Raw genomic sequence first — 13,810 nt, 5'->3', positions numbered from 1 at the left:
TTCTTAAACAGTAGCTGTGCAGAGACATGAACATTTATACTACCTGTGACAGAATGTACCTGTGTCCACACACCACATCCTATTGTAATAATTTTTGCACAAAGCATACCTTGTACAGAATCATTTCCTGGTCATTATCATCCTGACAAAATGTGTGGCAACACTGCATGTGAAGTCATGAGATTCCACTGTAATGTGTTATTAATTCATGTTCCAAACTGAGGTTGGCAAACAGGTCTGTCTCAAACACAGGAATGTGTGCTCTGTTTAATTTGCATTTAAGCAGTAAACAGAGTCATCAAACAGGAAGGGAAACAAAGGGCACTCAAACAGGTGAGGAAAAAGTAGCAATGAACATTCTGCCCTATATTCTTTGTCTCCTTAATCTCAGCTGGAAATGTTTTTCAAGAGGGGGACTGACACTCTAAAAAGGAAAGACAAACACCCTAAGATATCCCCCCCTCTCTCTCTGCCCATCAATTCACAGCACCCAAAGGAATAAAGGAAGTGACACTGGACTGGAGAAGGAGTCCTGACCTAAGAAGTTTGATCAGTAAGACTGCTGAAAACATGTGGTGAGAAATTTTGCTTTAATCGGATATAGTGTGTTCAGGTAGGCACCAGTGGCATTTTAACTTTATTTCTTTGTAGCCATTTCTGACTTTTATGCCTCATTACTTGTACTCACTTAAAATCTCTCTGTGTAGTTAATACATTTGTTTTATCTAATCCAGTGTGTGTAAACTGAAGTGTCTGGGAAACTCCATTTGGGATGGCAAGTTATGTGCATATTAGTGCTGTTAAAAGCAAATAATGGACTTTTTATAAACTTGCATTGTCCAGGAGAAGCGTGGACAATATAGGACATACATTTCTGGGAGAGGGGAAGACTCTAAGACTTGGAGCGTGTTGGGGTTACCCTGCAGTATAGCCACGGCTGGTAAGAGCCAAGTTATGGCTGGCTGGCTGCAGCATGCACATTGACATAGCTGGGAGTGACTTGCATACTGGAGGCTGTTAGTGAGCACTCCAGGCTGGAGCCTACAGCAGTGAGGCATTGTAAAGGGCTGGGGTGACAGTGACTCATTAGTCTGGATTGTACACTAGAAAAATCACACTGTCATGTTCAGTACTACCAGTATTGTGCTAGATGTATTAAGGGCTGTGCAGGAGGAGAGAGACTGCTGTAACTGCACTTTAGATGGAAAGCAAGTTCTTGGTATGCCCCGCTACTAGACATGCATTCTTTGGTACACAGTTGCAATGGATGTCATAGATTTATTATATATTAGTTAAGGACAGACCCAGGTGATGCAAAAGAGGCCACACTTTCCTATTACAAGACTAAAATCTGATTTTTGGACTGGCTGTGAATTGTCGGCTAAACTACTTATACATTTTTCTATTGAACAAATGTTACTTGCATGTATTCATCTAACAATTGAAGTAGTTATTTCAATTTTCAGCGGTAATAGTGGAGGGAGGAGCAGTTATTTATGATCTTCCTGTTAGATAGATTGGAGAAGTTAGCAGACTTCAACATAGCAGGAGAAATGAAAGGCAGGGCTTCTCTGTGCAGAACCTTTAACCAGAAGGAAAAAAGCTCTCTGAGAGTGCTTCCACCTAGAAGAAAGGTACATAATGTACCAGTTTTTCAAAGAATTGTTACAGTAGGTTAGGATTTAATGGGAAAGCTTCAGAAGAATAGCAATATGACATTTTGGTCAAATATTTTAACTAAGGCTGTCAAGCAAGTAAATGAATCGTGTGATTAAATAAATTAATTGCGATTAATCACACTGTTAAACAATAATAGAATACCATATATTTAAATATTTTGATGATTCTACTTTTTAAACATTGAATTCATTTACAACACAGAATATAAAGTGTGCAGTGCTCACTTTATATTTATTTTTATTATAAGTATTTGCACTGTAAAAAAAACCACAAAAGACATTGTATTTTCAATTCACCTAATACAAATACCGTAGTGCAATCTCTTTATCATGAAAGTTGAACTTACTAATGTGTTTACATTTGCAGGAAATAATGTTGCCTGCTTCTTGTTTACAATGTCACCTAAAAGTGAGAACATGCAAATGTCTATTCTCACTTTCTGGTGACACTGTAAATAATAAGAGGGCAGCATTCTCTCCTGTAAATGTAAACAAACTTGTTTGTCTTAGTAATTGGCTGAACAAGAAGTAGGACTCATTGGATTTGTATGCTCTAAAGTTTTACATTGTTTTGATTTTGGAGTGCTGTTATGTAACAAACAAACAAACCATCTATATTTGCAGGTTTCACTTTCACAACAAAGAGATTTCACTACAGTATTTGTATGAGGTGAATTAAACATATTTTTTGTTTATCATTTTTACAGTGCAAATATTTGTAATAAAAAAATATACACTTTATATTATGTGCTGTAATTGAAATCAATATATATGAAAATGTAGGAAAACATCCAAAATATTTAATACATTTCAATTGGTATTCTAGTGTTTAACAGTGCGATTAAAACTGTGATTAATCACAATTAATTTTTTTAATCACAATTAATTTGAGTTAATTGCAAGAGTTAACTCTGATTAATCCACAGCCCTAATTTTAACTGATGTTATATTAAGACAAAAAACAAAAGATTGAAAAAATATTTGTAAAAAGATTCTTTCCCCTTTATCTTACATGTACAAAAAGTAAACTAAAGTTCACAATCAGAGCCTTGGCAGATTGTCTGGAACAGCTAGAACTAGAAGAGCCAGTTTGAGGCTCTCCTTTGTATCCTGCCTGATGCTGTCAGCTCCTGAAAGTCCTGCATTCAAGCTGTAAAGGTCTGATCCAAATTGACATCTTTTTAGTGTCTCTTCAACACTATGATTAGCAGTCAGTCTGACCAGCTTCTCAGGAATCTGTCCAGGCACTTTATGTCTATGAAGCCAAAGGGTTGGCATGAATTGTGACATCCTTAATGTGAACATCGTTAAGAGGTCGGTAGGTTTTCTCATTCACCGGGAGCTTCTCCAGCTCATCTAGGGTCTCCAGACCATCAATTACCCTGGAAAGAAAGCAGAACAGTCATGAGAATTCTCTGGTAATGAAAGGCCCACTTTTCAGAGTCTCGGTACTCCAAAGCACTTTACAGTGAATTAAGGTACCTGCAATGCAAGGACTGAGTAAGGAAGTAAGACAGCCATTATGAGTTTACTAGTAGTTTAATGTCCCTTCGACATAATAACCTATTGTGAAAGAGAATTTTGAGTGGCCACATATGACTCTTGGGAGGGCGCCACAGTCCTTTTAATTTCCACCTGGGTACCAAAAGAGATCTAATGTTCCATTTAAAGGACAGCATGTTCCTTTGCCCTGCCTGCCAGGGCATCATATGACACCCAAACAGGGTTATTATTTTTCCTCCCCACAAACAGGATACAAGTAACTCCCACTGACTTTGCGATATCACAATTTATCCCAACCCTTTCACTCCATAGTTATAAAGTGCCTGAGAGGATTCCTAAGAGGTTGGTCAGACTGATCATAGCATTTAAAACTACACTAGCAAGATACTCATCAAACTGGACTTCACTGGGAATTACTCATGTCCTCTGACTGGGGAATCAGCCCCCAGATGACAGATTCTAATCAATAATGTTCTGACACAGAGGCAGGAGTGGTACAAACAGAACCACTACTGACCATATAAATTTGATAGCTCTGGGACATCCTAGATACTGATTTACTGCAGGATAAATTTAGAGGTAGAGTTTATACTTCTGGGTTTCTGTCCAAGCTGGAAAGGTGACATGAGAAAGCAACTGAACACTAATAGACACCTTATACATTTTTAAACAACTGTTACTCTGACCATCTGAGAAAGAGGTAAGGAAACATCCAAAACACTATGAGGACATCAATATAAAAACCATGTTTCTCTGTGATACTTGTAACAACAGTAGGTAAAAAAGTAACACCTATGAGTAGATGACTATAACTGAAAGATCAGAGGAAAAAATATTGGATTTCAATGCTGGAAGTTTATTTTGTGCATTTGGCCTTACTTTGTGTAATTTCCCCTGTATAGTCATAGAATCATAGAATATCAGTGTATCTACCACTCCTTCCAGTTTAGTGTCCTCTGCAAACTTGCTGAGAGTGCAATCCATGCCATCCTCCAGATCATTAAGGAAGATATTGAAAAAAAACAGCCCCAGGACCAACCCTTGGGGCACTTCGCTTGATACCGGTTCTCAACTAGACATGGAGCCATTGATCACTACCCATTGAGTACGATGATCTGGCCAACTTTCTATCCACCTGATAGTCCATTCATCTAGCCCATACTTCTTTAACTTGCTGGCAAGAATACTGTGGAAGACTGTATCAAAAGATTTGCTAAAGTCAAGGAATAACACATCTATTGCTTTCCCCTCATCACGGAGCCAGTTATCTCATCATAGAAGGCAATTATGTTAGTCAGGCATAACTTGCCCTTGGTGAATTCATGCTAACTGTTCCTGATCACTTTCTTCTCCTCCAAGTGCTTCAAAATTGATTCCTTGAGGACCTGCTCCATGATTTTTCCAGGGACAGAGGTGAGGCTGACTGGCCTGTAGTTTCCCAGATCCTCCTTCCTCCATTTTTAAAATATGGGCACTACATTAGCCTTTTCCCAGTCATCCAGGACCTCCCCCGATCGCCATGAGTTTTCAAAGATAATGGCTAATGGCTCTGCAATCACATCCACCAACTCCTTTAGCACCCTTGGATGCAGTGCATCTGGCTCCATGGACTTGTGTTCGTCCAGCTTTTCTAAATAGTCCTGAACTACTTCTTTCTCCACAGAGGGCTGGTCACCTCCTCCCCATACTGTGCTGCCCAGTGCAGTATACTGGGAACTGACCTTGTTCATGAAAACGGAGGCAAAAAAAACATTGAGTACATTAGCTTTTTCCACATCCTCTGCCACTAGTTTGCCTCCTCCATTCAGTAAGGGGACCACACTTTCCCTGACCACCTTCTGGTTGCTAACATACCTGTAGAAACCCTTCTTTTTATTCTGAACATCCCTTGCTAGCTGCAACTCCAAGTGTGATTTGTCCTTTCTGATTTCACTCCTGCATGGCTAAGCAATATTTTTATACTCCTCCCTGGTCATTTGTCCAATCTTCCACTTCTTGTAAGCTTCTTTTTTGTTTTTAAGATCAGCAACAATTTCACTGTTATGCCAAGCTGGTCGCCTTGCCATATTTGTCAGTCAGCTTCACCAGTTTGTGTGAGTCGTTCACAGAGCAAACAGGGAACAGAAATCATTTTTAAAAATAGGAAAATATGATGGTAAATTCCACAACAGGCGCAAGTAGTACCTGAAATTGCTTTTAATTTCCTCTTCTAAATTAACTTTATTTCAGGATGAGTCTGTACCCTTAACATCTCTGTTGTATATTTAGAAACTATCTGCTGAGTTTATCTAATTTGACTAAGACAAAGCTAAAAACTAAATGAAGATGAGATCACTATAGCACTCATACTTTTTCCATGGCCGTTATTACCCAGTCTTTCTATCACTTTGATAAAGAGCTCTAGCTTACCATGATTGCTCAGTGTGCTGTAAAACTGCAGCCAGTGTTGACTAGTATGGGTATGATGCCTATTGGGGCAATCTGGTAAAACAAATCCACCCTTTAGGTTTTGTTGTTGTTGTTTTAATTTGCTCATTTCCAAGTAACTCCCTCTCACTAAGCAATGGTAACAGTATTTTTTTTTGGGGGGGGGGGGATGGGGGTGGTGAAGAACCTTGGAAGGCATGGCATGTGCCCTTGCCAACCACAGTGCCAAAGCCACCTTGAAGCATATGTGCCCTTTAGGGACTTGTTTTTGTGTGTGTTTAAGGAAGTGATGTGATTAGAAAAAAAGTTTGGAGCACTAAGTCACTAGGAAAACTCATGGTTTAAATATTACATAAAGGGAGTCAACCCCCCACCCCACTCCCCCAAAAATAGTAGTCTATCTGTTCTGATTATGTAGAAAAAGCAACTGAATCAGTATGAGACTTCCATCAGTTGAGCAATTTTAAATGCAAAGGGAGATAAAGCAGTGTTTCTCCTAACAGTTTCATCTCCCTTTAAAATAAAAAGGAGGACTGGTATGCAAAATTGTAGTGGTGACAAAGAGGGAAATCCTATAACCAAAAGAGAGAAACTTACAAAGACACCATCAATACTAACAGGCCCCAGGCTGGACCTACTTTTTTCTTTTCAATTTGTATATATAGTCCTTGTAATTCTTTAAAGATTCATCCCCCAAAATGCCATGCATATCAATGCTCTTTCCCAAAAGAAATATACGCCAGTAGCCCCCTAGCACTCATTAACAGGACCAACATTAATTCACAGGTTTTTTTCCTTTTTCTATTCAACCTGAATGTCAGATTCCATGGAAAGCTACTCTTTGATACATATTTTAAGGAAAGTTTCAGTTTTAGTAAGTTAGTTTAAATCTCTGAGTTCTCTTGGGGCCATCAACATGTACGCTGTTTCTCAGAAGCTAAAATAAGCCCAATAGCAGTATAATTGAACTTACAATGTAGCTGGTAAAGCACACACAGTGTACCAAAAATACGCCATTCAGACTCTCATTGCACAACACAAGACAAGACAAATAATTAGAGGTCCAATCCTACAAGCAATTCTATTTAATTCAGTGTGACTACTTGTGAGAGAAAGGGGTTTGCAGATCAGGCTACACATTTGTAATGCTATAATTTATAAAAATTTTCCATGAAAAATTAATTGTAGCACATTTCATAAAATACTGACTTGTGGTAGGGTTACTTCATTCTGTAATTTTTACATCCAGAGACTCTCACGGGCTGTGTCCAGGAACAATTCTACATAATAAAATAGTGTGTGCCTGGGTGATAAAGATATTCAGCTATTTTAAAGGGGCAATTATGATTAAAAGTGAAAAATACTGTGTTTGTGTCTTCTAAAATACAGAACAACCACCTTATGTAGTATCTGAAGAAGTCAGTTACAGTTCACACTTATGGAGCCAAGCTTTTTACAGGTTTCTGCTGTAAAAAGGACTATAGGTTTCCACTACAGTTGCCCTGATGTATCCTTGATATTCACAGTGTATCATGAGGAGGCACACTTCTGGGTCACTTACTTCCCAAAGACAGTATACTTCATATCTAGGTGTGGCTGTTTGCCATATGTAATGAAGAACTGAGATCCATTGGTGTTTGGGCCATTGTTCGCCATGGAAACGACACCACGGACACTGTGCTGAAAGAGAGGTAGAAAGGGAAGAAAATGCATATATACGTATTCTGTGAATGCATGACTGCAGCTGACAGCCAGGGCTTAGTTACCTAGCATTCCGACTCCCAATCTTTATTAAAATATACAACAAAATCTGACTCCCTCCCATGTGCCAAAACCCTCCTTCATGATCCGCAACTAGCCCCTCAGATTTGACTCTGCTACATCAAATGCCTCCCTTTCCCACCGCACCCCAAGGATGTATGACAAACACCTCAGACCAATACAAAACTTCCCCATCTCACCCTCTACAGAGAGAAGCACCCCAAATTCTAAATTCCCCAAACTACTGAAACTCTCCAGTATCTCACTTCAAAAACAAGCCTCCCATTCTCTTACTGTGGGCATGGACTTTAACATATTGTCAAAAACGTTATTTAATCCCAGTACTACACAATGTAGATCATCTCCTGCTCTTGAAAATGAATTAAGTGTGTTAAATGTGAAGAAACAACAAAAGTATATTGAAGAGCACAGAAATACCTTTAGGTGTTCACTGTATTCATCTTCAAATTTCCTGCCCCAAATGCTGTTACCTCCTTTCCCAGAGCCTGAGGAACAGTGACAGGGAGGAATTACTTTTTTCTCAGGGTTGAGACAGAATCTCCAATTACAGTCATTTTCAGAAAAATTTGAACCAGAATATTGGTATCTTAAGTTACAGTTAAAACTCTAGACAGATTGTAAGCTGCCGGAGGCAGGGAATCAGATTTTCATGTGTGTGTTAGGTGCTGTACAAACAATGAGGACCTGATCCCAGTTGGGATATATAGATGCTACTGCAATTTAAATAAATAATAACTTAGAGCAGGAGAACAAGAGACTGAGATATTCCCAAATTCAAATCAATATGATGGCAAACAGCAATAGAAGTGAACAAGTCTTTCCTTTAAATAGCAGACACTTTCTGGATCATAGTCCTAAATGCTACAGAGACCGTGTTCAGAGGCAATGTGACCTGGTCACAAGCATGGAAAACAGGTATCTCTGCATTCAAATGCTGGATCTCCCACTGATTAGCTGTCAAATCATGGCAAATGATCATGGAGATAATATTAGGCACAGAATGTTGATTGAGAGGATTAAAATTTGTACAGTGAGTTGAAGATGTAATAAGCTTATGACTAATACTCATATTTTAAATTCAGAGTGAATAGCAACTTCTCTGAAATCTTTCCATAGAAAAGTACCCAGATCATGAAAGTCTCTCTCATCATTACAGCATTGTGTTACTTACCTTGTCTCCCACCTTTGAAAAAGGGCTCAATATACCAGACACTGATGGAAGGATTTACCTGTTGGATCCCCTGTCTGCACCATGAATCCTTTGATATTCCGGTGAAATATGCAGCCATTGTAGTAGTTACTAGCACAAAGAGCCAGGAAGTTCTATGGGAAGAGCAAGAGTGCTCTTTAAGAAGCAGTCCAGAAGTAACATGTTTTGTGCTGGACACATTATGTTATTCTGAGAGGAATTCTCAAGGGTGACAGGATTAAAATTAACCCTTCCAGCTTTGGTTTGTATTGTGAGCGTACTATGCTATCACTTTGTTATCTCAGATTGCTCCTGGTTATTGAAATACACTAAAAAAAAAAAAAAAAAAAAAAAAAAAATCGGTTCTCCATGATCCCTCATTACCTCTCCCTTCCTCCTCAAAGACTTACCAAAAATACACACTGTGCCAGTAACAATAAAAAGTAGACTGAAAACTTTTACACCAAAACCAGAGCATAAGGAATGGTGGTTTTCTACATATACTATATAGAGGGGAAAAAATATCTAATGGACACAAATAGTTGGTCACATTACATGAAAAAACACTTCTCTATATAGTCCAGAGCTGTATTTATATTCAGACAGGGACTGCTCAAGACTAATTTAGTAAAAGGCAAAGTTTTTGGTTGTTTTTGGGGGGGGGGAACCCAACCCAGAAAAAAGGTAAGATGGACAATTTTTTCCCCTCTCTCTTCCTTTTTGTTTTTAAACTCATTTTATCTTTTTTATTCTTCCATGTACACTGGTAACAGAACGTTACAAAATGGAGTCTCTTGTTAGGAAGCTGAGTTAGATAGAGGGTTCTATAAACCTATTTTCATAGATAGGCTCCTATTCTGCAAAGATTTATGTGCATATTTAACTCTAGGAGCTGTGAGTAGTCTAACTGAAGTCAACTGAACTACTCTTGCTGCTTAAAATTAAGCATGTGTAAATATTTTTGGGTTCAGGACCATAATTAGGAACATAAAAAATGCCATATTAGAGACTACTTTTAATCCCACTCCTGTTATTATGGCAGCAGGTCCTGCGGGACTCATGGGATCCTGGTCCCACTGCAGGGTCCTACACTAGTCTCCCGCAGGTCCATCTAGTCCAGTATCCCATCTCTGGTAATGGCCAGTATTAGATGCTAAAGAAGAAGGTACAAGAAGCCCCATCATGAGCAATTATGGAATAATTTGCCCATAGAAGAGTTTTCTTCCTAATCCTTGACAGTGGTTATCTTATGCCTAGAAGCATGAAGATTTACATCTTTTATACATTTGTATCCTGTCTAACATAATAGTGTTTTCATTTTCTGTGTAAATGTCTAGTCTTACTAAACTCTTGGCTTTAATGATATCTTATGGCAATGAATTCCACAGGCTAATTATGCACTGTATGAAAAGTTCTCACGGTGTAAGTTTTATATTTGTTCCTTTTCACATTCACTGAATGTTCTCATATGATGCAAAAGGATAAATGGAAACATCTCAAATTTACTTTCTCTATGCCATTCATTATTTTCTTTCTATCATGTCCCATCTTATTTGTCTCCTCTCAATACTAAACAGTTCCAGTCTTGTCATATTACTCACTTCACAGGCCTTAGGTGTTCGCTCACAGAATATCTCTATTTTAATATCTCCCACATCAGTGTGCAGTGTGACAGCCTGAGGGTGAAGGAAAGAAAAATTAAACCAGAATTTTGACTCAAAATCAAAGACTGAGAGCTACTAACTCTGCTCTATTCACTAGTCACCCTGGGAATATAAATGCATTTCCATTTCCAGCTAACTGTCTGTGTACGTGAAGTTAAGATGGAGACCAAAATCTGGATTTGTTCCTAAATTAAGTGAATTCCCTGAGCCCATATGCATGGGATCTCATAGACACAAAAAAGCTGAACTGCATCCAGAAGTTAGTTAAAAAAAAGTTGTCAGTAAAACTGGGAACAAGTATAAAAAATTAATGCTCAAGAGCTTTTCTCGTGCTGTTGCCAAGCATCACTCTGAGGAGTGAGCTGTGTCCCATGGACCTGCTCACATCCCCAGTGAAGTCAACAAGAAGAGATTGGACCTCATGTGAATAAGGCCCATCATTAAAATGAACTAACAAGGTATTCTTCAGAGTAATAACAAAGCTCAGCTGCATATATTTTTTCATCTCTGTGAACCAGACCAACACACACAGCTCAAAGAGGACAGAAAAAATAGCCTAGTCAGTCATATCTTGGCACAGCCATGCTAGAAACCCAAGTTCCTCCCAGTTTCATTCTATGAGATGGTAGTACATGCACTCAGTCAGTCTATAGTAGGAAGGAACAAGTGCCTCATGTCACTGATTTGCAATCTTTTTGGTTGACTTAGCACAGATGGGCTGCAAAAGTGTCCTATATTGTCCTCCCTCAGAAAGATGGTGGCTGCAAAGCACAATTTTCTTCTCAAGGATTAGTAAATGATGTGAAGTATTCAGTTGAAAGGGGAAAAAAAAAAACAAATCATTAGTGTCACTCACATGATTCATTGTGCTCTGGATTATTCATAATGTATTTTGTGTATATGAGAGGGAATGTTGATTGGGGTTTTGAAAATAAGCAATGGGATACATCAGTTTTCAGACAGATGGGTGTGCCAGTTATCCAAGTGTTACACACAAAGCTATCATTCCTCTCTTCACCCACATCACAAAATCACAGTACTTACATTGAAAGAACTATATTAATGTGGTGACAAAGCATCACACCTACTAGTAAAAACATACATGTACAGAAAAAATTACAAAAACAATGTTCTGTGATGCATGTTTTCTATACTTTACATAGAAAGAAGGGAAGACAATTGGCTGGGATCTCTATGGAGCCACAATAAAAGAAGTTTGTGTATCTGTCTTGTTTGAGAAATGCAACCTTACACTTCATCTCTTGTGTTTAAATTTTTTTCATTTTTTAAACTCTAACATTCTTAAAAGGCATGTACTCAGACCACAGATATGCATTTACACCCTTAACACATTTTTATGTGGGAACAGAGACCAAATGAGATGACCAAAATGATTATCCAAACCAGAATTAGAATTTAGTGCTCTAGCAGTAGAAAGCTAATGCACTACCTAATCTCATGAAATAGTAAAACTGATACATTCCCTTTTCCACGGCCTACTGGACAGAAATCAGTTAAATGGGTAGCTGAGCTTTACATCACAAGTTCTTTACAATGAATTAAATTGTCTGATTATTTGGGATGCAGAGCTGCTGTCCAGTTCTCAATACTAGATTCACAAAATTTAAAAATATATCTAAAAACTGCCTGACTCACCATGTCTTTTTGTCAAGAGAACAATGCAGACAGGTCAGATGGTTTCCTGCAAAGAAAACACGTTTATTTTAGTTTTTCTTCACCAGCTCCTTTAAAAATTCTAAAATCTTTTAGGTGGTCAATTAAATTATACAAGTGATTGCACTATGGATTTTTACAGTAGTGTTCATATCAACCTGTTCATAAGCATTTTATGAATATTACATAACTACCCACCACTTAGAGAGCTAGAAATTAATAGAACAAAGTATTTTATAAACAAATCAATATATAGAAAAAACTTCCATATGATGAGAGTCTGCAGAGATTGCAACTGTTCAATATGAATCTTCTCTTTAAAGATTTTTAAAACCAAAAGGGACCATTATGATCTAGTCTGCTCTCCTGCATAATACAGGCCAAAGAACGTCTCTCAATAATTCCTACATCAATCCCACAACTTCTGTTTGAGCTAGAGCATAACTTCTAGCGAAACAGAGATTTAGTCTTAACTTAAAGACTGAAAACAATAGAGAACCCACCACATTTCTAGAAAACTAGTGGAACAATTTTAATTACAGTCACCGTTAAAAATGTGTGTCTGATTTCTAGTCTGAATTTGTCTAGCTTCATCTTCCAGCCCTTGGATCTCATTATGTCTTTTTCTGCTAGTTTAAAGGGCTGTTCACTATAAGAAATCTTCTCCTCATACAGGTACTTGTGAACCATGAGCTTTTCTTCAGCAAACTACAGATGTCAAATATCAGAGGGGTAGCAATGTTAGTCTCGATCTGTAAAAAGCGACAAAGAGTCTTGTGGCACCTTATAGACTAACAGAAGTATTGGAGCATAAGCTTTCATGGGTGAATACCCACTTCCCCAGGAAATCTTACGCTCCAATACTTCTGTCAAACTACAGATGATTTCTTGAGTACCTCTGCACAAGGAAGGTTTTCCAGATCTCTAATCATTCGCCGAGCTTTTTTTCTAAATACTTTCCAATTTTTCTGCATTTTTTTTGAAGAGTGGCCAACAGTCTCACTAATGTACAGACATGATACAACTTCCCTACATATGACATTCCCCAGCTCCTATATTTCAGGATTGTATTTGTCCTCTTAGCCGCTATGTGACTATGGAACTGTGGTTTATTTGGGCATCAGATAAAACATTCTCAAACAACTTTCTATTACCTTTCACATTTTTAAGGTTACATTTTCCCTCCCACACTCAATTATGCTCATGGTTGCTTTCAGCTTTGGGAAAGTGGCCCTTTTAAAGCACCCAGTGCTTTAAATAGCTATTTCGGGTGGTCAGGAGACTATTGATTGCACATAAACGAAATTAGGCTGTCATCACTTGCACCCAAGTAACTACCAATGTAATGTTCAGGGATCAATTCGCGTTAGCCCCTCAGCATGAAGTCTGATATCGAACTATCCAGAGTCGGTTATGGTCCATCAGGACTTTTGAGAGCAACCACCCATCACAAGCAATGGTTAGAGGATGGAGGACGGGACCAGCCCGCTCCCTCCTCAGACAGGGCTGACTAGCACTACGGGGGTCCAAAGACAAAGCGGCTCAGCCTGGGAGCGAGGGCTGGGCAGGGGGGCCAAGCCCGTAACGAGGCTCTACGGGGCTGCGCCCTAGAGCCTCCCGTCCCGACCCCGCCGAGCCTTGCAGGCCCCGCCGCCCGGCCCGGGGCAGGAGCTGCTCAGCCCAGCTGACGGGCCGCTGCAGGGGAACCGGCGCCTCGGGAGCAAGTTGGGGCCCAGCCCCGAGCTCCGCAGCCGCCTGCTCACCTGCTTCCCGCGCTCGCAGCAGGCCCCGCCGGCCCAGCGGAAGGGGCCGCTTCCCAGACGGACCAGGCCCTGCGCGGGGCGGGGGCGCTTTTCCGTGAGGCGCCGCCAGTCCCGGCCGGGCCGAGGAAG

The 13,810-nt window shown here is 39.4% G+C and overlaps 2 protein-coding genes across 6 annotated transcripts in view; one reads left to right on the top strand and one right to left on the bottom strand.

Moving 5' to 3' along the window:
* The first annotated feature begins 469 nt into the window (after nucleotides 1-469).
* NIF3L1 (NGG1 interacting factor 3 like 1) overlaps nucleotides 470-13,810 on the top strand; it is a 34,024-nt gene continuing 20,683 nt past the window's right edge. For 2 of the 4 annotated variants that reach the window (XM_050916659.1, XM_050916658.1), the window contains exon 1: nucleotides 13,726-13,810. The gene's annotated coding sequence lies outside the window, so the exon portion shown is untranslated. Of the gene's footprint in view, nucleotides 576-13,714 lie in introns of those variants that run through there. The other 2 variants (XM_050916656.1, XM_050916654.1) reach the window with 2 other exon arrangements.
* Nucleotides 2,644-13,776, bottom strand: PPIL3 (peptidylprolyl isomerase like 3). Of its 2 annotated transcripts, XM_050916660.1 has the most exons (7): nucleotides 13,682-13,776; nucleotides 11,901-11,946; nucleotides 10,182-10,256; nucleotides 8,621-8,714; nucleotides 7,809-7,876; nucleotides 7,171-7,289; nucleotides 2,644-3,061 (listed from the first exon to the last, which is right to left on the bottom strand). In XM_050916660.1, the coding sequence occupies exons 2-7, from the start codon at nucleotides 11,901-11,903 to the stop codon at nucleotides 2,935-2,937; spliced, it is 486 nt and encodes a 161-aa protein (XP_050772617.1). In that variant the 5' UTR covers nucleotides 11,904-11,946; nucleotides 13,682-13,776; the 3' UTR covers nucleotides 2,644-2,934. The 2 variants fall into 2 exon arrangements, with proteins under 2 accessions (XP_050772617.1, XP_050772618.1); XM_050916661.1 differs by lacking the exons at nucleotides 11,901-11,946; nucleotides 13,682-13,776 and having other exon boundaries at nucleotides 8,563-8,714.

The sequence above is a fragment of the Gopherus flavomarginatus genome, chromosome 10, assembly GCF_025201925.1.
Source record: "Gopherus flavomarginatus isolate rGopFla2 chromosome 10, rGopFla2.mat.asm, whole genome shotgun sequence".
NCBI lineage: Eukaryota > Metazoa > Chordata > Testudines > Testudinidae > Gopherus > Gopherus flavomarginatus.
This window is presented reverse-complemented; position numbering and strand designations above follow the sequence as displayed.